At 48.5% G+C, this 24,044-nt stretch overlaps 1 protein-coding gene across 2 annotated transcripts in view; it reads left to right on the top strand.

Moving 5' to 3' along the window:
* The window catches only part of IGSF21 (immunoglobin superfamily member 21), a 161,913-nt gene that overhangs the window by 121,187 nt on the left and 16,682 nt on the right, over positions 1-24,044 (top strand). For both annotated transcript variants that reach the window (XM_063145127.1, XM_063145128.1), the window contains 2 exons: positions 4,043-4,161; positions 22,996-23,111. In XM_063145127.1, coding sequence (XP_063001197.1) covers positions 4,043-4,161; positions 22,996-23,111 — 235 coding nt within the window. The remainder of the gene's footprint in view (positions 1-4,042; positions 4,162-22,995; positions 23,112-24,044) is intronic.

The following is a 24,044-nucleotide window of genomic DNA, read 5'->3' as shown; positions in this document are numbered from 1 at the left end:
TGATCCATGCTGAGTCAGGCCAATTTGGTTCCGCATCCTCTTCCCATAGCGGCCGACCAGATCTCCAAATGGTGGAAGTGTGGCATAAATGCAGCTCCTCTGGCCCTCCTCTGTGTGTGACAACCTTTCAAGTGTTTGAAGAGTGCTCTCACATCTCTCCTTTCCTCATCGGGGAGTTGCTCCGGCCCCTGGATCATTTTGGTTGCCCTTTTCTCCACCTTTGCCATGTCTACGATATGCTTTCTGAAGGGCGCCAACCAGGACTGTACACAGTAACCCAAGTTTGGCTGCCATATAGATTTGAATCGGGGCGTTGTGTATAAAAGCAACTGTGTTTTCGAACCCTAATGAATCCCCTACATGGAATGGGTCTTTTTCACAGCAGAGGCACACTTCCATCGAGCTGTATGCACAGCCCTGAGAAGCCTTTCCTCCTCAATCAATACTATCTCAGACACTTTCAGAATGTATGTGAAGTTCGGATTCCCCCCCTGCTGTGCAATACTTCGCACATGCTTACATTGAACCCCAATTCCCATTTTAATGCCCATTCCCCCAAGTTGGAGTGATCCTTTCGGAGGTCTTCACAATCCCTTTTCATTTAAACCCCCTAAATAATTTAGTATCCTCAACAAATGCGCCCACCTTACCACTCTCCCATAACTCCAGATCATAGAATCATAGAATAGTAGAGTTGGAAGGGTCTTATAAGGCCATCTAGTCCAACCCCCTGCTCAATGCAGGAATCCACCTTAAAGCAACCCTGACAGATGGTTGTCCAGCTGCCTCTTGAAGGCCTCTAGTGTGGGAGAGCCCACAACCTCCCTTGGTAACTGGTTTCATTGTCATACTGCTCTAACAGTCAGGAAGTTTTTCCTGATGTCCAGATGGAATCTGGCTTCCTGTAACTTGAGCCCTTTATTCTGTGTCCTGCACACTGGGATGAACAAGTCCCAATACAGATCCTTTGGGGACAACATGTTTACATCTCCCCAGTGCGCGAACTGATCATTTACTGGGATGGGTAAACATGCAATATTTCAGTTCATTGAGGTTTTCTAAACTCACCCCTGAAGAAGTTCACCTCCTTTGCATTCCTGGACATGAGCGTCTTTTTTTTTGTTTTCTGCTTGGGGAAAAATGCACATTGGAAAAAACATTCATATTTTAAAATATGCATTTTCCCCTTCCAATTTTTCCCATTTGCCCTCATAGGTTGAAGCATGAAAAAATTGGATTTAGGGGGGATTTGCCCATATGCATACATGCACAAGTGCACAAATGTGCAAATTTGGGAAATTTGGAAATTTCCCCAAAATTGTATTCCTGCTCACTTTGCATCAGATACTGGGCACCAATTCTTGTATCCATCAGTCAGATAGGAATGCATGTGAGACTCTGCAATTTACTACAAAACCCCCAATTCCCCTCTAGCTTTCTGCCTTCTAGATGTTTTTCTTTATTGAGTTTGTTTCTTCCAAGTAGGGGAGACGTGTTGACCATTCTAACCTCCTTGCCCAGTTGCTACACTCACAGAGGGGCCTAACTCACCTGTCTGCTTAACTTCTTAATGCTTGGATGCGTTATCATTGGGGCTGAGGCAGCTGGGGCTCCCCCTTGAGTTCATAGAATGCCTCTTTGGCTATTCTGACTAAATGCCATTGATAGGCATACCCACCATAAATATTTTCAATCCTCTTCTAAGGCTATCGAAGGCAATCGTTTTGTGTTCCTAGCTACTTGTAAAAATTCTAGTCCTTGCTTTTCAAGACTTCTTCCTTTCCATCCCAGAGTGAATCCTTCTCCTTCTCTTCCTTCTTCCCAGCTAGCTCTGGGAATCCATTTGGGATGGTCTAAGGCTCAGTGTCAAGGTCCTAGTCCTCACTTTTCAAGACCGCCTCCCCCCCACCCCAGGCTGAATCTATTCCCTCCTCAACCTTCCAGCCCTGTTCTTCTTTTGTGGTGGGTGCTTCGTCTCTTTTGCCAGCTCCAAAACTATGCCAAGGGGCTTTCACAGCAGAGGAAATCATCTGTTTCCTCTCTCCTGGGGATCACTTTTTGCGAGGTCGCCCTTGGCTCGGGTGTAATTGGAGTTCTCCATTCGCCCTCCCAAAACTTCAGCTCTCCAGGGTGCCGGTTTCCTTTGATTAACTCACAACATCAAGTCCTACCAAGCAGCTCCCATCAATCTGTGGCTTTTCTGCCAGGGCGCCTTCATCATCGCTCTCCGTGGAGACTCGTTCTTAGTTCCTGTTCCAAATTGGACTCCACGATATGGTAGGGACACTTTGATTTTCTGTTGCTTTTCCCTCCGGTGGCCTCATCTGTTCACTCTCCCATCCCCTGTTCTTAAACCTGTTTTTAATTTAAAGTGGTGTCACTTGATGAATTTAATACCAGAGCCGAGAAATGTCAGGACCAAGCGCGAGGTGAGGAGAGATCAATGCATCCCTCAGCTTAACCATCGTTGCCAACTTCTACAAAGAATCCTCTCTCAACTCAAGACTTGGGCCTCTCTCTCTCTCTCCCTCTCCCTCTCTCCTGTGCTTCCATTCAAAAACTTCCAATAGTTCCCTTTTTAAAGAAAAGTTACTTGGTGAAAGTGAAGGAATCTACCCACGGGTGAATCAAATAAAATTATCCTTTTATTCAGAACCGTAAGGACTAGAAACTTTGAGAAAGCATTGTAGCTCAGTGATAAAGCACCTGCTTTGCATGTAGAAGGCCCTGGGTTTGATTCCCAACAACTCCAGGTAGCAAGGTGCAGGATCACTGATAGGTTATGCCTTCACAGATGGGCTATGCTTTTGGGGGAGAGGCTGTAGCTCTGTGACAGAGCCCCTGCTTTGCATGCAGAAGGTCTAAGGTTCGACCCCTGGCATCTCCAGGTAGCAAGATGCAGGATCACTGATAGGTTATGCCTTTACTGATTGGCTATGCTTTTGCGGGGAGAGGCTGTAGCTCAGTGGTAGAGCCCCTGCTTTGCATGCAGAAGGTCTAAGGTTTGACCCCTGGCATCTCCAGGTAGGGAGATGCAGGATCCCTGATAGGTTATGACTAAACTGATTGGCTATGCTCTGGGTAGAAAGGCTGTAGCTCAGTGGTGGAGCCCCTGCTTTGCATGCAGGAGGTCCCGGGTTCGACCCCTGGCATCTCCGGGTAGCAAGATGCAGGATCGCTGATAGGTTATGCCTGAACTGATTGGCTATGCTTTGGGGGGAGAGGCTGTAGCACAGTGACAGAGCCTCTGCTTTGCATGCAGAAGGCCCCAGATTCCATCCTCAGCAGCTTCCTCAGGTAGGACAGGAAAAACTCCTGCCTGAAACCCTGGAGAGGCACTGCACCGTGTGTGAACTGTGCTGTCTAATTCTCTATGGAACAAAGGGACACTTTGGGAAGGTCTATGGGACAAAGGAGCAGAGCGTTTTTAAGGCAGGGTGTTTGCAATCAGCCTACAAGTGCTCTATTTTTTTCAGGTTCAGGTTCTAAAACCTGGATTTTGAGTTGTGCGGAAGCTGTTTCTTTTGTCCTTCCAGTTCTATATGGCATCGGATGATTGACTGAGTGTGCTAGCGTCATCATCATCATCATCATCATCATCATCATCTCTATACTGCCCCATAGCTGAAGTTCTCTGGGCAGATTTAAACAATTAAAAACAATATACAAAATTTTAAACCATAAAAATATACAGTATACACAAGAATATACATCTAAAAACAACTATAAGCTTTAAGCCGAGCCTAAAAACTGATCTAGGATCGATTGAACTCACCACTTATTGCTAAATACCTGAGAAAAGAGAAAAGTCTTGACCTGGTGCCAAATAAGATAGCAATGTTGGTGCCAGGTAGGCCTTGTCGGGGAGACCGTTCCATAATTGGAGGAGCCACCACAGAGAAGGCCTCTCCCTTGTGTAGCGACCATGACTGTGGGAAGACGTCTTTTGTCATATGTCCCTATGACTGTTTGTAACCAAATTAACTGTAAATATCCACTGTTTCCTCACACCACCATTTTTTTTCCTTTGTCTTGTTTGCAGGCTCCCTGAAGTCCGGATCTCAGACAACGGCCCCTATGAGTGCCATGTGGGAATATACGACAGAGCAACGCGTGAGAAGGTGGTGTTAGCCTCTGGGAACATCTTTCTCAATGTGATGTGTAAGTGTACGCTTAAAGATCCCGCTTTTAGATAGGGATAAGCAGACTTTGGGGCTGTGGGCATGTTTGACCATTTGAGAAACTGCCCTGGGCACCATCACAAAATGGCTGCCAGACCTGAAGAAGAAAGACTGCTCATGAGTAAAGGTATACTAGTGATCCAGGATTTACTGATGAGTAGACTGTTCTTCAAGTGGCACTGATAGCCTGCAGCTGTGCTCTGGGTGGGGCTCAGTAGGCTCAGGCTTAAAAGCCTTCTGTTCCCAGTACAGAGTGCTGGGACAGCATCTCTGTATTAGCTGCTGGAGTCTTGTCTTTCTCCTGCTAAGTTGGCTCTGCTCTAGACTTCCCTTTGTTTGGAGTTTGCACTGCCTATTGCCTTTACACTTACTTTCCTGTAGACTTCTCATTGTTTGGCTGTTGAGCTGCCTATTGACCTTGCCTTTGGCACCAATCCTGCTGGATCCCTAGCACTCTGTCCCTGCACCATTGTAAGCAGGACACTGGCATCCAGGGTTGGTGTCCTTGCTATTGGTGCCAGTGCGTTGTGACACCGGCCCAAACGTCTATTTCAGAAATAAATACAAGGGTTTAGTGGAAGCAGCCGCAGAAATATAAACACCAGCTGTCCCTCATCTTTGTAATCTAGACTTTATACTACAGGGAGGCAGCTGGATGGTGACGGAGTCAGCAGGTTCTGCCGGTTGTAGCCAAGAGGCCAAGCCTCCATCTTTGTTGTTTTTGTAGCGAGAGTGTCATGTCAGGGCCAGCCGTGCCAGGGAGCAGCACGGAACAGATGTTGCGATTTATATTTACTGAGCTGCTTCCTTTGCCGTGGAGAAACCTGGAGTTGACAAATGAGCTTCCCTGTTGTTGGGCAGGGGCGGTGGGGGGGGGAGAGAAGGGGGCTGCTTTAGCACCAGCTGCTACCACATTTCCTACAGTTGGCAGCATCCTGGAATTTTTACAGGGCCGGAATGGTGCAGCCGGCTCTTCTCAGGAGCGGCTCGGATGTGTGGACAGCTGCCCCGTGTGGTGACCCACTGAATTGCAGGCGGCAGCGTTCTCTGCAAAGTGCTGTCCTGCCTTGGGCTGACTCCGCCCACCCAGGCAGACCATTGTATTCTCCTGGACAGGAAGGAGTATAAAAGCAACTTCCTCTTCCAACAGAGCCTTGCTTGAGCACAGAGGTCCTTTTGATCTCTGGCACACACAACATAAATGTAAAATCAAAGCCAAAACAATATAAAATAATAGATGCATTGGAAAAAAAAACATTACAAGATCGGCAGAACTATGGTTCTTGGGTGGCACAGCAATAAATAAATAAAACTAAGCCGTGTGATTACGAGTCAGGGAAAGCCAGAGATAACAGACACATCTCTAAGAGGCGTCAAAAGCTTGCCACAGTTTCTGCCTCTTGGACCACAAGTGGGAGAGAGTTCCAGAGTCTGGGTGCCACTATCGAAAAGGCTATGCTTATGTGTCGTTACCTGACTGCACCTCGTTGGTTGTGGGACAGTCAGTAAGATCTGCATGGAAGATCTCAGAGGTTGATTTTGTGTATCTAGAGTGAGATGGGCATCTAGTTGTTTTGGACTTCGAATGTCGGCTGCGAAACCTTGACTATGGCTCGGTAGCTAAGAGGCAGCCCGTGCAGTTCTCGGCAATGAGTCTTGTGTGAGTGAGGTCAGTAGGTTGGGGGGGGGGATGAGGATTACCAAATGGATTTCTCTCCTCCCCCCTCCTTCCAACTTCACGCCTACGTGCAATACCTACATGGCCCCAAGCTTACAAATCCGAGTTGGGTTTTTTAAAAGGTGTCTTCTGCTGTGTGGATGACCCTTTGCCTTCTCTAGCTCTTTGAGAAAAGCCCGCTGGAATGTGCAGTGGTCTCCATGGCAACCATCCATTGGACTCAACCTTATTTCTCTTACCTTTCCCCCAGATCCCTGTTGTTCTCTTCCTTGCCGTGGTGCTGATGAACTCTAGTTGGAGTCCTCTGGTTGTTTGTTACTAGCTAGGTAATATCGGCGTATCTCCTGGGTCATTGCGTTCTGGTTCCTGTGTCTGAATCTCGTAGGGATGTCAGAGGAATCCACCCAGGGGGTGAAGTGTGCCAGGTTTCCATCAATTCAACACACCCACACCCACAAGCTGGCCTGACTTCATCTGCTTCGAGATGGGCCAATTCATGGATTTTCCTTTTTTTTAATTATTTGGGTAAAATTTGTGTAAAAGTTGGCCCGTTGCCCTCACAGTGGTACCATTTCTACTTTTCAAGGAGTATCCAAGATGATATAAAGCCAAAGAGAAACATTAGTTTGAATGTCCTTCCTCTTTATTTTTATTTATTTATTTTATTATTGCATTTATACCCTTTTTTCCTCCAAGAAACCCAAGGCAGCGTACATAACCCTCCTCCTCTCCATTTTATCCTCACAACAACAACCCTGTGAGGGAGGTTGGGCTGAGAGCCTGCGACTGGCCCAAAGTCACCCAGTGGGCTTCCATGGCTGAGTGGGGACTAGAACCTGGATCTCCTGACTCCCAGTCCAACACTCTAACCACTACACCACACTGGCTCTCTTCCATGTTATGGGTGCCCTCTGATGGTGCCGACCCTGGTAGGTTACCCACTTCATTCCTCTCGGGGGGGGGGACTGCCCCGTATAATTCTGTCCCTCAGAATGCTTATCTCCAGTGACTTCAAACTGTACTGACTGCCAAACTATGTGCTGGTTAGGGAGGTCTTCCCCCTAGTGGCTAAAATGTCACTGCCATCTTCAACTGCACTGAAACATTTGAATTAATTACTTAATTAATGCAGGTGAAAAACAAAGTGCTCCTGTGGTGCACACCCCTAGGGTTCTTTTAGTAAGCATACCAAGTTTCAGGTCTCTACATTTCATGGTCTTGTTGCTATGATGCGGACAGACAGACAGACACCGGGAGGGGGGCCACACACACATCCTCTTCTATTGTTATATAGAATAGTTATTGCTTTAATTTATATGCCGCTATCTCACATGGACAAGTGCCCAAAGCATTTTGTGAGTCCGGCAAAATGATTAGCATTTGGTTTGGGTCAAGGCGAGACCCGCCGACAAGCAGAGAACTCGCCCACCGTCTTAGAAAATCATGCTAGTTTCCCTACAACATAGAGAGCACCCGGGAGGGGGGGGGCTTGCTTTACTTTTAAAGAGTAACTAATTCATTGCAGCATAAGCTTTCACGGGCCAGAGCACCCTTCATCAGATGCATTCAAAATAATAATTATCAGTGCGGCCAAGAGGCTATGAAATGCAGGTGCTCCCGGCTGTAACATTTTCCATGTTAAGCTCAAACGTATACAGCATCCAGCATTTTACAAGATTAGGTTATCTCTAATTGCTGCTGTGGTGATGGGTCAGGGGGCTCATCTTGTATGCATTTGAACTCTGCAGAGAAATTCCACAAACTGTACCTGTCGCAATTCATAGTCTTTTAATCCCCGTGTTTATAACTCTTTGTTTTCTACATATACGTACATCTGTTTGGGTGTTTCCCAACCTGGTGCTGTCTAGATGTTTTGGACTTCAACTCCCATCAGCTGCAGCCACTATGGCCAGTGGTCAGGAATGTTGGGAGTTATAGTCCAAAGACACTGGGTCCAAACACACCCACACACACAGAGAGAGAAAGAGAGAGATCTGTATAGATGCTCGCAGATTTTTTTTTTTTTTTTTTTTGTGCATTCTGGTATGAACTAAAGACGTACAGATTTAGTAAAATCTTATCTGTCTCCATTTCATCAGTTGTCAGGTGCATTTCATTCTCTTCTCTGCTCATTGGTGGAATCAGATTTTTTTCCCAGTTTCCCAAATTCACGTGAATTCGCATTTGTGCAAATTCGCATTTTTGAAAACTTGCACTCGTGAAAATGTACAAATCCTCCCACGTGCATTTTCATGCTTTAGCCTACGGGGAAATGTGCGCTTTTAGTTGGTCTTTTATTCCTTGTTTTATGTACTTTGCTACAACGAAATTAACGTAAAACTCCAAAAAGTCTTTCTTTAAAAACAAATAACAGTCCGCAAATCCCCTGAATCCATGTGGCTTGGGAAAAGCTAGGCTTCTGTGGAATCCATGGGTTCAATACATAGAAACTGAGCCTCTCTTAATTCCATTGTGGATTTCTCAGTCATCCCTAATATGAATTAACCTTCTGTAACTAATTTGCAAATGGGAACCTCATTTTCCACTCTCTTTCCAAATGTTCGGATGCCATTCCGGTGGGCATGTGTCAAGTTCAGTTTCGCTCCGCTCTTCGTATTTTCCAAGCTTACATTCACCTGTCCTGTTTCCCAACATTCTTGGCTTTTGTCAAATTGGCGGAAGGCTGACCTATATAGGCTTCACTGCGAATGAGTGGTGGATACAGATGGGTGGGTTCACACGCATCCGATTCACGGACATTCACTGTCTGGAGCCTCCATTGCTGTGCACAATGGAGGCACTGGAAATTGCACATAACACACACACACCGTGCAAATGGTGTCTGGGGAAAATGACATAATTCCCAGCACCTCCGTCATTGCACACAATTGAGGGGAGACATGAGAGCACTCTTCAAATACTTGTAAGGTTGTCCCACAGAGGAGGGCCAGGATCTCTTCTCGATCATCCCAGAGTGCAGGACACGGAATAACGGGCTCAAGTGACAGCAAGCCAGATTCCGGCTGGGCATCAGGAAAAACTTCCTGACTGTTAGAGCAGTACGACAATGGAACCAGTTACTTAGGGAGGTTGTGGGCTCTCCCACACTAGAGTCATTCAAGAGGCAGCTGGACAACCATCAGTCAGGGATGCTTTAGGATGGATTCCTGCCTTGAGCAGGGGGTTGGACTTGATGGCCTTTTAGGACCCTTCCAACTCTACTATTCTATGATTCTATGATTCTATGACTAGGACTAGGGTGGTCTGTGTCCGGGGGGGGGGTGATATGGGGGAGTTCTGCAAACTTTTGGACCCAGCTGGGTGCCTGCAACAGCCCTATTACTGGCAGGCAGAAAGGAGAGGAGGGTTGTGTGCTCCTTGTTGGGTTTGTAAACAAGCAGAAAGGCTTTGTGCAAAAGAAAGATGTAGGTTTGAGGAAGCGTTGGACGCTTAACAATAAGTTGCATGCCTGACCTTCAGCGATGGCAACGGGGCTCCGTCTCCCGCGTGGCCTCTTGTGTAACGGGCTCCAACCTTGCAGAAGAGACATGGCAAGCGATGAGGTCATGGTTGCCCTATGGGAGGCTGTCCTCCTTCTCAGAGCTAGTCGAACCTACAAATCGGTCTTAACGGCCATGAAGACATCAGAGGTGAGCAGCCAGCCATAAACTCTAAAGCGTCCCCCGCCCTCCGCAAAGAGCACGTTCTCTTTCTGAGAGGACTGTGTGTTCTTCTCAGCACTTGGCAGAAAATAATTGGTATTTCTGAGCAGCACAAGCCAGCCATTATCAAAATGTCACCATTGAGTTTGGCCATTGACAGTCTGCGTGGCTGGATTTTGCAGGGAGTTCTCTTTCTCTTTTGCCACTACGTGCTGCTAGAATCCCGTAAGGTGCGCAGGTCATGCTACAGCGGCACCTAGGGATGGAAAATGAGCATTACAAGGCATCTGTGGCATTGTTCCATGTCTGCTGCCATGGCCTTGTGGCTAGGGTTCTCAGTCTTGCCAGCAAGGCTGCGGAGTTGTCTAGCAGGCAAGGAACAAGCATGAATCAAAGTTGCTGAAGCAGCTAGAGAGCTGTCCAGCAAAGCACCAGAACTAGAAAAGACACAAATAGGACATGAATAGAATCAGATGTTGTACCAGCAACAGGTCTGCAGCAAGTAATGGGTCTTACAGCTGCCCTGGCCTCCTCTCTGCTTTCTAAGGCATCAGAGAGGAACTGACAGCCATCTGTCAGGGATGCTTTTAGGTGGATTCCCGCAATGAGCAGGGGGTTGGACTCGATGGCCTTATAGGCTCCTTCCAACTCTACTAGTCTATGATTCTATGGTCCCTTCTCCAAAGTAGGGTTTAGAAATGGAGGCCAGGCTGCAACTAATGGTAAATCTAGCCTTGTGGTTTGTTCTTCAGCTCTTGTTCTTCACTGCTTCTTGGTGGATGGAGAATGTGGAGGGTCTGGAGGCATGTGTGAGTGTGTGAGAGAGACTAAGGATGTATGCAGTTTGATAAATCTGTCCTATCTGTATTTTATGGATTGTCCAGTATATTTTCTCCGATAATCTACTCAATGGAATCCGATTCTTTTTTTGGTTCATTTACAAGTCTGCATTCGCACAAGTATGCATGTGTCAAATGCACAGGATATCAGTCAAGTAGAATTAGAGTCCAGAAGGCAGCATCGGGCAAAAGTCCAAAGACCAATAACACAGAAGTCAAAACAGTACAAGATACTGGAGTTGAAGAAACGGTGTTGTTTTCAGCAAAGGCTAGACTGATAATGCAGGCTTATATAACCAGAGCCTCCTGAGCCCTAGCTGAGGCTCAGCTGCAGTACATTATAAGCCCTGCTGCAAAGGAGTTTCTCTCTTCCTGAAGAGTCCTTCTTTGGATTCGGATACTTCTTAAAAGAGCTGTACTCTGTCTCTGAAGTCAAACTCCCTTCTTCCTATGCGGATGGACCCATGGTCCCCTCCCCTAAAAGCCAAGGCTGCCCCAGGGCTCCTGGCAGGGTTTGCTCAAAGGCATTGTCTATCTTAGCAAATTCTAGCTCCTCGGAGGAGGAGGATCCCTCCAATAACAGCATGATACTGGACAGGAAGGAGTATAAAAGACTTCCTGTTCCTTCCAGTTGAGCCTTCCTGGAGCAACAAGGTCTTCCTGAGCTCTGCTCCTTGATCTTGCCACCTGGTTTGTTCTGGCTTCCTCTTTGGGTTCTGGCTATTGACTTGTCTCACAGTTCCCGACACCTAGCTCACCTCAGAAAACTTCCCCCAGCACAGCCCTGGTGGCTGTGCAAGGTAGCTGCAATGCCACCTCCTGGCCAGCTGCAGTGGGGGTGCTACAGCATGGATGGCATTAACAAACTGGGAGTTCCCTCTACTATCAGCCTTTCATGACGGGGCACAGAGGAAGGGAGTGTCCTTGGATCTGAGTGCTTCAGTTCCTGTTTTAAGATACACACACACACACACACACACACACACACACACACTCTTGTCTGATTCTGCTGGATATGTAGTTCAGCTTGTCGGGTGAGGTATACATATGAATAGAATCTAATATTTCAATTTTGAAGACCTGTTAATGGAAGCACTCATTCCACAAATCCAGAAGTGGTCTTTTGCTTGTGCCCCCAGGTAGTGTTCGCCTTCACAGCCATTCCCTCCACGCAATCGCATCCTTCAAGCGTTAAATCCCCTCCCTCATCATCTCAATTGCCCTCAGGTTTTAAAGTGAGGCCGGTGACCTTACTCCCACCCCACCCCCCAACCCCGAATCGGATCTTCCAAGCCGCCGTGGCAGGAAAAGAATAATTCATTTCCTAATAGAAAAGTCGGGTCTGAACCGAAGGATGTAATTAACTGAGGAGCTCCTGGGAGAGACCTTTTCCATCTCAAAAATGTCCTCATAAATAGAGCCGGCCCACCCGAAGGGGCTGCTGAAGTCCTGTAGTTAAGACCTCGTTGTGTCCTTCCAGAGCTTCCGCCCCCATTTGGACTCCAGAAGAAGCAGGAAAGAAGTGGGGGAGGGGAGACTGATCCTTGCTGGTGGAGTTGGTGCTGGAATTTCACCTAAAGCAAAATATCGAAAACTATTTGGAGATGCCTCCTTGCTTTTTCAATGTCTCGTGAAAAGTGTGTGTGTGTGTGTGTGTGTGAGAGAGAGAGAGAGAGAGAGAGAGAGAGAGAGAGAAATAGGACAGCTAGACTGTCAGCCTTTGTTTTCTGAGGAGATCCAGGGCCTTACTAGACAACGGAGTAGCCCGGAGCGAGTCCCGGGCCGGCCCCTGTGCATCCAGATGATGCGCAGGGGATCCTGGGCTCAGGCAGGGGTAACCCTTCCTTGGCCCGGGATAACCGGCACCAGTTGTGGCCCGGTATTTCCCGCGGTCTACCACATTTACTCGGCCATCAGGTCAGGGTGGGGAGATGGGGGAAACGGAGCCAGAAGGATGGGGGGATCAGAGATCGCAGGCAGGGGGGATCGTGGCCAGGGTGGGGAAATCGGGGGCTGCGGGAGTGGGGAACCCTTTCCCCCCCAAAAAAAGCCTACCTTAATTGATGTTGCGCTCCTGCACACCCAACCCTTTAAAAATTAAAAAATGGCGGCCATGACGGGGCTTTCCTGCAGCCCGTCGCATCTGATGTTTAGACTAGGGCAACAGCCCACGCTACTTTTAGCATGGGCTGGCCCCTCCTCCCAAACGGATTCAAAGGTAGGTCTAGCAAGGCCCCCAGAAACTATGGGCTGTGAAACAAACCAGTAGTCAGGGCCAAAGGAGAAACCAGGAGGTTGGATCCATGAATGAACCCTGAGTCAGGATTGAAGGGCAAACCAGGAATCAGGATCCCGGAATGGTCCAGAAACCAGGACCGAACAGGAAACGAGGAGACAGGATTGATAAGAGAGCCAGGAGCCACAGTCGAAGGGGGAGCCAGGAAGCAGGGTCAATGAACGAGGCTAAGTTACAGGCAGTAAGAGCACTGGGCTGAAATAGGCAGGGTGTGTGTTGATATTCCGCCCCTGCCCCATTTGCCTTCGGCCCCACCTGCCAGTGGAACGTGAGAATTCCTCCCCCATGGAATTTGGTTCTCAGGTCGAAAGAGAGGAGATACCCTGGCCAGCGGCAGGCTGCCGAAATCCCTACGCTGCGTCTTCCGAGTGCTCGCTCCCTCCAGCTTCTCCGCCCCTGCAGGTGCCTGAAGGCCTCATTCTTCCTTGCCATTTACTGTCCTCCCTCCAAGGCCTAACCAGAGCCTCTCGGGACCCTCTCCAGCTCGGACATGAAGGATCTCCTCCACCCCTTTGCTCAGCTCCTATGTAGACGTCCAGATTCGCCTCCCTGCTGCCTCCTCCTCACCCTCCCCTGTTTGTTAATTCATTTCTCCACTCCTCCCGTGCTCGGCCCCGGAACCCACATTAAATCACCCGGAGAGAAGGGAAGTTGCTCTGCCTACAGATTAGCCCGAGAGCCCCTATTAAAAGAGAGACGAACCTCCCCAGCGCTGCCTCTTGTTCAATCTTTGCAGCTTTAAACTTACAAGTCTCTCGGTAATGAGGCAGGGGACGCGGCTGGGGAAAGCGTCCCCCAGAGAAACGGGGACACCCGAAGAGCAGCGTTGGCAAGGCACAGGGATGGATTCGACCCGGGGTGTCTTTTTTTTTTTGCAGCGTGCTTCGATACGTCAGGGCCCGCTGTGGTGAGGAATCCGGGTCCGCAGCTTGCGATGTCCGGGACCTTTTTAGCTTGACCGAATTCCACAGCGTGTATGACTCGATTTTGGTCTGCGAGCCTGCCCTGACTCTCTGACACGCAACTTTCTGCTGCCGTTTAACTGTAAAAAATGTCCGGGTTTCTCCCTGGCGATATTAAGGAAGAACTTTACATTTGAACACCGTAAAGGGAACGAACGCTTTGTTAGTCCAACGGTGGAGAGGGGTGGAGGGTGTCGGCAACGGAGGAAGTCATTGCGACAAAACGCCACTCCCGACTTCCGAAAATGGTCCGTGGGCGATTTTATGCCTGCTAATAACATTTGTAGCTATGCAAGCTTGGACATTAAGGCCAATCAAATCTTATGCTTCAGGGCATAAAACCATCACCCGCTGGGAACTTTCCACCCTCCTTCCCACCTCCATGCAACACCGCGCTGTTGCATTTAGTGTGCCACGGTTTTCATTTTCCTTCCTCCGTTGCATCTGGCCCCTTCCCCTTACGAATGCTGTGCAACAGGCGTGGACGGCTGATTGCATCTTAATTAAGCCGGTCTTAAGGCAGGGTCTTAGTGAAAAGAGCACTCCGAAGAGATGACGAGCCCCTCACTGGCCGTGCGACAGCAGAAGCTTTCCTGTTGGGTCTCTGCCCGTCAGGCAGATGTTCGAAGGCACAGCACCCCTGCCTGTTAAGATAAGATGTTTGGAAGCACGGGAACTTCATCTCCCAAATCACGGATATGTTGGCTTGATGGCACCGCTCTGCTCAGGCTGGTTGCTGAGGGCAAACTCCAGAGGTTCTTCACATCCTGTTCATAGTCTTCTTGGAGGCATCTGGCTGTCCACTCTTGGAGACAGGAAGCTGGGCTAGATGAAACTTTGGTCTGGTCTAGCAGGCACAGCTGCTTGCCCAAATTTGAGCTTGCCAAATTTCTCCAAAAAATCACCTGATTGATTGATTTCATTTCATTTCTGTACCACCCGATAGCTGAAGCGCCCTGGAAAGTTCACAATAGTGAAAGCTACCATCACAGCACAAAATATAATCTGAAAGCTTAAATCCAGGAAAAGTGCAATGTAGGTGCCAGGCCAACCTTGCTAGGGAGCTTATTCCAGAGCTGGGGTGCCACAGCAGAAAAGGCCCTCCTCATTTCAGCTCGCTTCGATGTTCGTTTTTGATTTGGTTTTCAGCTCATTCGAATGAGAAAGGGCGTATTTCAAACAGGAAAACTGTACGCTTCCCCTTTTAACTAAAGCATGAAAAATTTTGTGTGCTTTTAATGTGCTTTCAAAGTGCACTTTAAAATAAAACTAGGCATATTTTGAATGTGCAGTCGCAAATTTGGGAGTTTGCAAACGTTTCTCGAAAAACCCAAACCCTCTCCTGTTCACATTCGGGGTTGGGAATGAGACGTGTTCTCGTGATTTCATCATTATTATTATTATTATTATTATTATTATTTATTTATTTATATAGCACCATCAATGTACATGGTGCTGTACAGAGTAAAACAGTAAATAGCAAGACCCTGCCGCATAGGCTTACGTTCTAATAAAACCATAATAAAACAATAAGGAGGGGAAGAGAATGCAAACAGGCACTGGGTAGGGTAAAACTTGTGAACAGGAGGGCAATTCCCATGGATCCCTACCAGCAGGGCCTTTAACCTTGCGTAAACAGGGCCTTTATGGCTCCCATTTACGCAAGGTAGGAAACACATAAATTCCAGATCTTCCATTGTGTGCAACCAGGGAGGCTCCAGATTGAGCACGCACAGGCTCGCAGCTTCATTCGGTGATCACGCGGGCTGCAAATAAACTCGGGTGATGCCACGAACTGGGGTAGGCAGTGGTTTGGCGAGGGTCCAACGGAGCTGGACATGGATGAGTCATCCTACAAGGCCATCGAGTCCAACCCCCTGCTCAGTGCAGGAATCCACCTTAGAGCATCCCTGGCAGAGGGTTGTCCAGCTGCCTCTTGAAGGCCTCTAGTGTGGGAGAGCCCACCACCTCCCTATGCAACTGGTTCCACTGTTGTACTGCTCTAACTATCAGGGCGTTTTTCCTGATGTCCAGCCGGAATCTGGCTTCCTGTCACTTGAGCCTGTTATTCTGTGTCCTGCACTCTGGGAGGATCGAGAAGAGATCCTGGCCCTCCTCTGTGTGACAAGTATTTGAAGAGTGCTATCATGTCTCCCCTCAGCCTTCTCTTCTCCAGGCTAAACATGCCCAGTTCTTCCAGTCTCTCTTTATAGGGCTTTGTTTCCAGACCCCTGATCAACCTGGTTGCCCTCCTCTGAACATGCTCCAGCTTGTCTGCGTCCTTCTGGAAGTGTGGAGCCCAGAACTGGACGCAATACTCTAGATGAGGCCTAACCAGGGCCGAATAGAGCGGAACCAGAACCTCACGCCATCTGGAAGCTATACTTCTATTAATGCAGCCCAAAATAGCATTTGCCTTTCTTGCAGCCAAATCACACTATTGGCTCATATTCAGCTTGTGATCTAAATTCATCCCTCGTTGCAAACATTCTTTGTGTTCATTGGCAGCGGGAGACATGGGAAGTGAATTTTCCCATGCTCCCCGATTTGAATGGCTGCTCCTTTGAGTGCACACTACCGCCTTTTGTGCCTTTCTTCCCTGTAGGGAAAATGTTACATGAAAATCGGCACTGAGCGATGGCCGTTGGGGGAGGGGAGAGAAAACTCCTCTTGATTGACAGGACTGACTTTTCCTGTCTGCTCACTTTCTCCTTCGCCCTCCCCGGAATCGGTGCTGGGGGGAAAACCCGCAGCTCCGTAATTAGATTCTGACATCTCCTGGGTCAGGCAGAGGTGGCTTACGCCTCCGTCACTGTATGCTTCTAAATTTAGCCGCCTCGGCATTAGGTAAAGTTTCCTTTCTCCATGCGGCACCTTTAATTGGTCATGATGTGTGACTTCATGGTTCAGAGAGCCCGGGTGTGCTTCAGGGATGATTTAGGGGAGCGGCGAAGGTTACCGGCATGATAGCAGAACTGGAGACGCCGCTGGGCTATCGAGGGATGAGCACAGTCCAGACAGGAGGCCTGGTATAATTACCGACTAGGGCTAACATCATACATTGTCAGTCCCTTGTGTACGGTGCCAATGGCTGACAAGGAGCTAAACAAAATGTCACTTCGCTTGTTAGAATCTGCCTGGGATACATGAAGACCCTGGAAGCTGGAGACATACAGATCTTCAGCGGAAAAGAAAGGGAGTTTAAGAGTGGTTCCTCCAATTCTGAACCCCTCCTACCGTTGTTTCTCAAATGTCCCTTGGCTTGGTGGTGGAGAAGCAAGTTCATGGCAATCCTAGGCCTCAAGTTGAAGGCCTGGACAATGCCGCCGTTGCGTTCTGCAGGGCTCACAGGAACAGGGGAGTATGGAGAGTGTAGCACCCATGGGGTTCTCTTTCCTGATCCCTATTGATATTGTGGAATGTAGCTTCCCATGTTTCACGATATCAACGGATGCTACCACTAAGGATGGAGGAACGAGTGATCTGCAAACTCTCCGAGATTCTCTGAACGCCAATGCTCCTCTCGTCTCTCGCCCAATGTACATTCACGTTTGTGATCGCTGCACATTTTGTGCCCGTGAGAAATTTGTGCCGAACGAACAGCAACTGGCCAGGAAAGGTGAAAAATCCACAGATTTGGATGCATTTCCAAAGTTGGGCCTATTTGCCCCCTAGACAAAAGCGGCAGTTGCTTGAACTGAATGCCAGAAGGCCGGATGGTGATTTGAGAACGGTTTTGGTGAACACGTTCTCACACTCACACTCGTGTTCAGGGTTGCAAGCATGGCAGACTCACCTGGTTCTCCAAAGCTCACCTTGATGGTTGTTCTGATTTATGTCTGTATCAGACTCCAAGCTTTGCTTGCGTCTTAGCACACGCACATTTTCCCCAATGTAGGCATCAATTCTGTGCATTTTTGAGATGGACGCATTTTCCTCCCACTGATCAAAGCGTGGTTGTGGGCATTTTTCAAATGTCCACATTTCCCGCATGTGTTTTTGCTCTTTGTTATGCGAATCTCATCACAAGCTTGGAAAAGACTGACTCTTGACCACAGCTGGCATTGGAGTCTGCGGTCAGTTCTAGGAGGTACAAACTGGATGAATTCAGGTCAGAATTGAAAGGAGATTAATTTCTCATACATCCTGAAGGACATGATAGGAAGTGATTATCTAAAACGAATCACTCGTAGGCCCCTAATGGAGACTGGGCAGTCCTTTTTCACATGATACACCACTGATTTCTGGATTTCATTGCCACGTTGTGGTGATGTCCATGGGTTTGCTGGGATTTTAAAAAGGAAGGGGTTAGATGAATTCATGAAGGAGAGGACCTAATGGTTAGAACAATTAGGGAATGGACCCCATGACCCGAAGGGGTAATGGACTCTCCATTGCTGGCCATCTGATGGACATGCTCTGCATCTGGTGTTCCAGCATGGAGCAGAGGGATGGACTAGATGCCCTATGAGGCACCTGCGAACTCTATGAATCCTTGACACATTTGTTAGGGAGATGATGCTAAACTGGTCATGTCTGGTCTGGAGAAGAGAAGATTGAGGGGAGACATGAGAGCACTCTTCAAATACTTGAAAGGTTGTCCCACAGAGGAGGGCCAGGATCTCTTCTCGATCCTCCCAGAGTGCAGGACACGGAATAATGGGCTCAAGTTACAGGAAGCCAGATTCCAGCTGGACATCAGGAAAACCTTCCTGACTGTTAGAGCAGTACGACAATGGAACCAGTTACCTAGGGAGGTTGTGGGCTCTCCCACACTGGAGGCCTTCAAGAGGCAGCTGGGCAACCATCTGCCAGAGATGCTTTAGGTGGATTCCTGCACTGAGCAGGGGGTTGGACTCGATGGCCCTACACGGCTTGGGACCACAATACCTGACGGAACGCCTCTCCCGACATGAACCTACCCGTACACTGTGCTCAACATCTAAGGTCCTCCTCCGAGTGGATGGCAACCTTTTCGGTGGTGGCCCCCCAATTATGGAATGATCTCCCTGATGAGGCTCGCCTGGCACCAACATTGTTATCTTTTCAGTGCCAGGTTAAGACCTTTCTCTTCTCCCAGGCATTTAACAGCATTTAACAACATATGCTGTTTTTTGTGTGTTTTTTAACGGACCCCAGAACTGTTGTTTAAAATGGGTACTGTTGTTTTTATACTTTTTGATGGTTTTAAATTTTGTATACTTTTTTTTAATGTCCACTTTTTAAAACTTTTGTAAACCTCCCAGAGAGCTTCGGCTATGGGGCGGTATATAAATGAAATAAATAAATAAATAAATAAATAAATAAATAAATAGGCCCCTTCCAACTCTACTATTCTATGATTTGTGCTTTCCAATCCTCCCTGTTTCTCCTGAAGCAGGAATGCATAAAACATCATCTCAGCCATGACAGGAACACAAATCTTCCGTGGGTCCCTGCTCTTGCGTCCCACCATGAAACAGTTATTTAAACATTTCGCCAGCTTTCCCTGCATTTGGCATCCATATTTTTCTCTGCCTCACCCTAACTCCCCCTGTTCTCCATTTATCTATCTCCCGCATCTTCTCCTGCAAATGCTCTCCGGGATGATTTCTCTCCCTTTCCCCTCCAGCCCATCTTTCTTTCCGCCATGACGCAGAGATACGGCCTCACATTTGGGGACTTGCCTCCCGTTTTTTTGCGGGGAGGAGGAAGCAATATATATTTCCGCGGCGCCTTTGGAGGAGAGATACGACATGCCAGAGCCCGGTGAGCTAGGCATGGGATCTCTTTTGGGAGCAACGGCGGTTGGTGAATGCTCTGTGCGGAGCGGGAACTATTCTGGCGAACGTACGGTTGAGGCTGCAAAGCGCACCGCTTGCGGTATTCCCAGGAAAGCGTCGCACTCTGGGGTGATCCCGGGTTTTCCCGCTTGGCAAACGGAGCAAAACAAACAGATTAGAGCCCCTTCTCCAACGTGATGTACAGCAGCAATGTGGGCCCGCACCAACGTCAACACATGTCCAAAAGCGACTACTTAAGTGCTGTCGGAGCCAAGGAGACCTTCAAATGGCTGTAAAGTAACAAAACAAAACAATCCATCCAAAAGCGGCCACCTGGGAGATGCCGGTAGGGAGGAGGCCAGCTGGAACCATGTTTCTGCGCCTGAGTTTGTTCATAACTTTGGGGAAAGGTGCAGGAGAAAGTTCCCCGCACCGCCGCCACCCACTGCAAAGTGAAGGCTTTTATTTACCGGGCGGCGCAGTTGCGACTCAAGAAATCCCGCCGGAGCGCTGAAGTAGGGAATAGAGTTCACAGACTGTCGCTTGGCATAAATCAACCCGGCTCTCTTAATTCCACCGTAACGGCTGCGGCATTTACCAGCTGGGGCTCCTAACCTGCAGAGCTGACCTGGATTCAAGGCTGGCTCTGGGTTTTTGAGGGCCTTCAGGCAATTTGCCTTCACTAATCGCCCTCCTTCGGCCCGTCTATCTTCTCACTGCCATTCTATGCAGGTGCCTCGATTTCAACATTGCTACGACCTGCTTGTTTGACAGGGAGAGAGACAGGGAGCAAGGAGACCATGGCATCTCCTGCTCATCCTTACCACCACCACCACTGTCATCCGGAGTGGAGGGAGAGGCAGGTGGACAAGCAGGCTGCAATAAAAGCAGAAGAATCATAGAATAGTAGAGTTGGAAGGGGCCCACAAGGCCATCGAGTCCAACCCCCCTGCTCAGTGCAGGAATCCACCCGAAAGCATCCCTGACAGATGGTTGTCCAGCTGCCTCTGGAAGGCCTCTAGTGTGGGAGACCCCACCACCTCCCTAGGCAACTGCTTCCATTGTTGTAATGCTCTAACAGCCAGGAAGTTTTTCCTGATGTCCAGCGGGAATCTGGCTTCCTTTAACTTGAGCCCGTTATTCCGCGTCCTGCACTCTGGGAGGATCGAGAAGAGATCCTGGCCCTCCTCTGTGTGACAACCTTTGAAGTATTTGAAGAGTGCTCTCATGTCTCCCCTCAATCTTCTCTTCTCCAGGCTAAACATGCCCAGCTCTTTCAGTCTCCAAGGGTCCCTCTAGTCAATAGCAAAACCAGCTGTTGACCAGGAACCCACAACCAGGTCATGAGTGCAATAGGACCCTCCCGCCCATGTTCCCCAGCAACTGCCGGATATAGGCTTACTGCCTCTGCTACTGGAGGTACCACAAAGCCATACGGACTAGTAGCCACTGATAGCCACCTTCTGAACAGGGTCATTGTGAAAATAACATTGTATCAAGCCACTGGTTTCGTTTCTCTGGAAAATATTCCAATCTGCTAGACGTCTTTTCTTCTCCTTTTTCTTTTCTCGTTTCCCCTCTTTATTTCCTTCCTTGAGTCAGCCACTTCTGTGCGCTGTCAAAAAAAAACCACCTCTTTCTTTCTCTCCCTAGGTCTCCCTCCCCCATTTTTTTTCTTATATAAAAAGAAAAAAATCATTAGGGCTTTTGCGGTGATAAACACAGGGGAGAAGGGGCTGTGTTGCGGAGAAAGCAACTCCAGTCCTTGATTTACGCTTGTTTGCTAGATCTACATTTCTTGGCTCATAAAAAGGCACCAGTTAAAGAGAAATTGTCCATCAGGGACAACTAAAATAACAAGGCAGACCAGGAGTTCCCATGGGGCAGGAAGGTGTTTGTAGTGTGTGTGTTCTCACTCCCTGCACTCATATTTAACAACCTGGGAATCAACTTGATGTTACAAGATGTGTGTAACTGTCATCAACCCATGTTACTTCCTGGTAGTATTCTCCCCCCCCCCCCCATGAGATGGTGTGACTTCGTGGCTTAGAATCACAGGATGTTAGAATCGTATGGGGCCATGGAGATCATTTAGTCTGACCGCCTGCACAGTGCAGAATCTGCCGTGCCAGATACAAGTACAGCAACCCTGGCAGAAGGCTGCCTGGTCTTTCTTTAAACTCCGCCAGCAAAAAAGAGCTTAATACCAAGATAGCCTGCTCCATAGACAGCTCTTCATGTTCAGTCTTAATCTGCTCCCCTGCCATTTTGACCTGGCCTCTGGAGCATCTGAGAACAAATTGGTTCCACCTTCTGACCTTCAGATATCAGCAGACAGGCTCCACCGCTACCCTCAATCATAGAATAGCAGAGTTGGAAGGGACCTACAAGGCCATCGAGTCCAACCCCCTGCTCAATGCAGGAATCCACCCATAGAATCACCCATAGAATCTTCACTACCCTCAATCTTCAATCTTCACTTCACTTCACCCACATCTCTCAACCAATCCTCACACAGCTTGTGGTCTCATCTCGCCATCCTGGTTACCTTCCTTTGGACACATTCCAGCTTGACTCCCTCAAGGGTGGTGGCCCCGCGGCCTTGCAGAAGTCATTGGACTCATCATCCCCTGACTACTGGTCATGCTATCTGGGGCTGATGGGAGTTGGGAGCCAAACAACATCTAGATGGCCGGATGTTGGTCTACATCCTTCTTAAACTGTGGCCCTCAGAACTGGACAGAGATGCACTCTGTCTAGCACAGAGTAAGTGATTTATAAATAGACAGATAACACATCCGTGCCACTTTTCTTCCCTGGTGAAGCTCAAAGAGGTGCATGCTATAAATAATAATAATAATAATAATAATAATAATAATAATAATAATAATAATAATAATGCATGATTCCGAGGCAATGTCCCATCCAGACACTCAGCCAGTGTGGTCCCACTCGGTTTCAGAACAATTGCTGTGTCGTGTACCTCTGGGCCATACACTGGGTGGGGTAAATTCTTGTACTCAAAGAATACACGTGTTTCTTCTTACAATGATGCATTACAATGACAAGGGTACGAACAATAAACAGCAACTTTTAACCTAGCATGGCTAGATTGGGAAGGGTTGTTTTTCATTCCGCAATGGAGAGGACTCATTCCACAAACTCCTTTTGAGCCATTCATTCATTGATCCATCAGAGTAACTGTCGTAATTAATCCATCAGAGTCACAGCGCTCTTTGCGATTACCAGGATCCGACGGACGTGATCTCACCGCTCGATTTGCGCAACCCGGAAACTCGCGCAAATTGAGCAGGGATGAAACGGGGGACTTGTGCACATTTTCTCAAACATGCCCACGTGTCTTCCATCGGCGAGAGTGGGGCTGCTTCAGCCTACGGAGGGGATATGCACCAATTAGGACATTTGCGCAAATCGAACTGGGAACGGGGAATGTGACGAATGGGAGGACGTGTTTGACGATTGGCGGATATTTTCGGAGGACGTTTGCTTCTGCTCACCTTCATGGCTCTGGAGGGGCGTGCTCACATGTTTTGTGAGCAAACATAGACTTCTGATACATCCCTAATTTTTGACTTTTCCTTTCCCCCCCACCAGCTCCTCCTATATCGATCTCGGTCATTGCTGCAGACACGCCGGCCCCTTTCAGCCGCTACCAGGCCCAGAACTTCACATTGGTCTGCATTGTCTCTGGCGGGAAGCCTGCCCCCATGGTAAGTAAGTTTCAATCAGGGTAGCGCAGTTCCGGGAGGAAGGGGAAAACCTTTAACACTGTCTCTGTGCAAGACGCAAGGGGCATCATTCCTGTCAGAATTAGATCTGCTTCAATTCACTTCCATTGGCGCTTCCCCCTTAATCATAGCTCTCAGCAATTTGGACATTATAATGAGGACTAGCTGCATGATTCTTCCCTCTCCTGCCTGGGATTGTATCTCTCGTCGGAGGTTTACTTCTACCCCTAGATCACAAACATGGTGAATTTGAAGTAGGGAGGTCCGTAGCTGGAAAATCCAGTTCTTTGGGGGCTTGATGGAGTTCCATGGCATGTATGACTCACTTTGTATCCATGAGCCAAGTTACAGGCTGTTCCCCAAACTCTGGGAACTTTTTTTTTTCACTTTTGGGGGAGGTTGGTTCTGCAATTTGCGCAAATTTCTGAGCAATTTTGCACGAATCATAGTCGGAGCAACATTTGGTGGCGCCCTGAGAAAGGGCCTTTTTGGTGGTGGCCCCCAGGCTGCGGAACACTCTCCCAAAGGTAGGCTATTTTTGCTCCCTCTTTGGTGTCCTTCCTCTGGCAGGCAAAGACGGCTTGATCCAAGAAGGCCTTTGGCCTGTAAGTAGGTCTGTTGGGGAGAGTTGTCTCAAGAGCCCACATGGGCCTGGGGGTCCAACAGATTCCCCCACATCCACACATGCCCAGACCTAGTTGGGCACTCCTTGAGTGAGCACAGACCCCACTCGATTGCCCGCGAGGCCCATAGAACGCTCGGTAGCGGTCTTTCCCCTTTATGCCAACGGTGGCTGCCACGGACACAACGGGGGATCTGCACAATTTCCGGCGCGTCTGTAAATTGCCCATTTCATCTCGCTGCATCCATGGTGGCCATAAAGGCCCCATAAACGCCAGGGTAAAGGTGCAATCG

The sequence above is a fragment of the Elgaria multicarinata genome, chromosome 20 (genome assembly GCF_023053635.1).
Source record: "Elgaria multicarinata webbii isolate HBS135686 ecotype San Diego chromosome 20, rElgMul1.1.pri, whole genome shotgun sequence".
Classification (NCBI taxonomy): Eukaryota; Metazoa; Chordata; class Lepidosauria; order Squamata; family Anguidae; genus Elgaria; species Elgaria multicarinata.
Note: the sequence above shows the minus strand (reverse complement) of the source record. Positions and strands in the feature narration are given on the sequence as shown.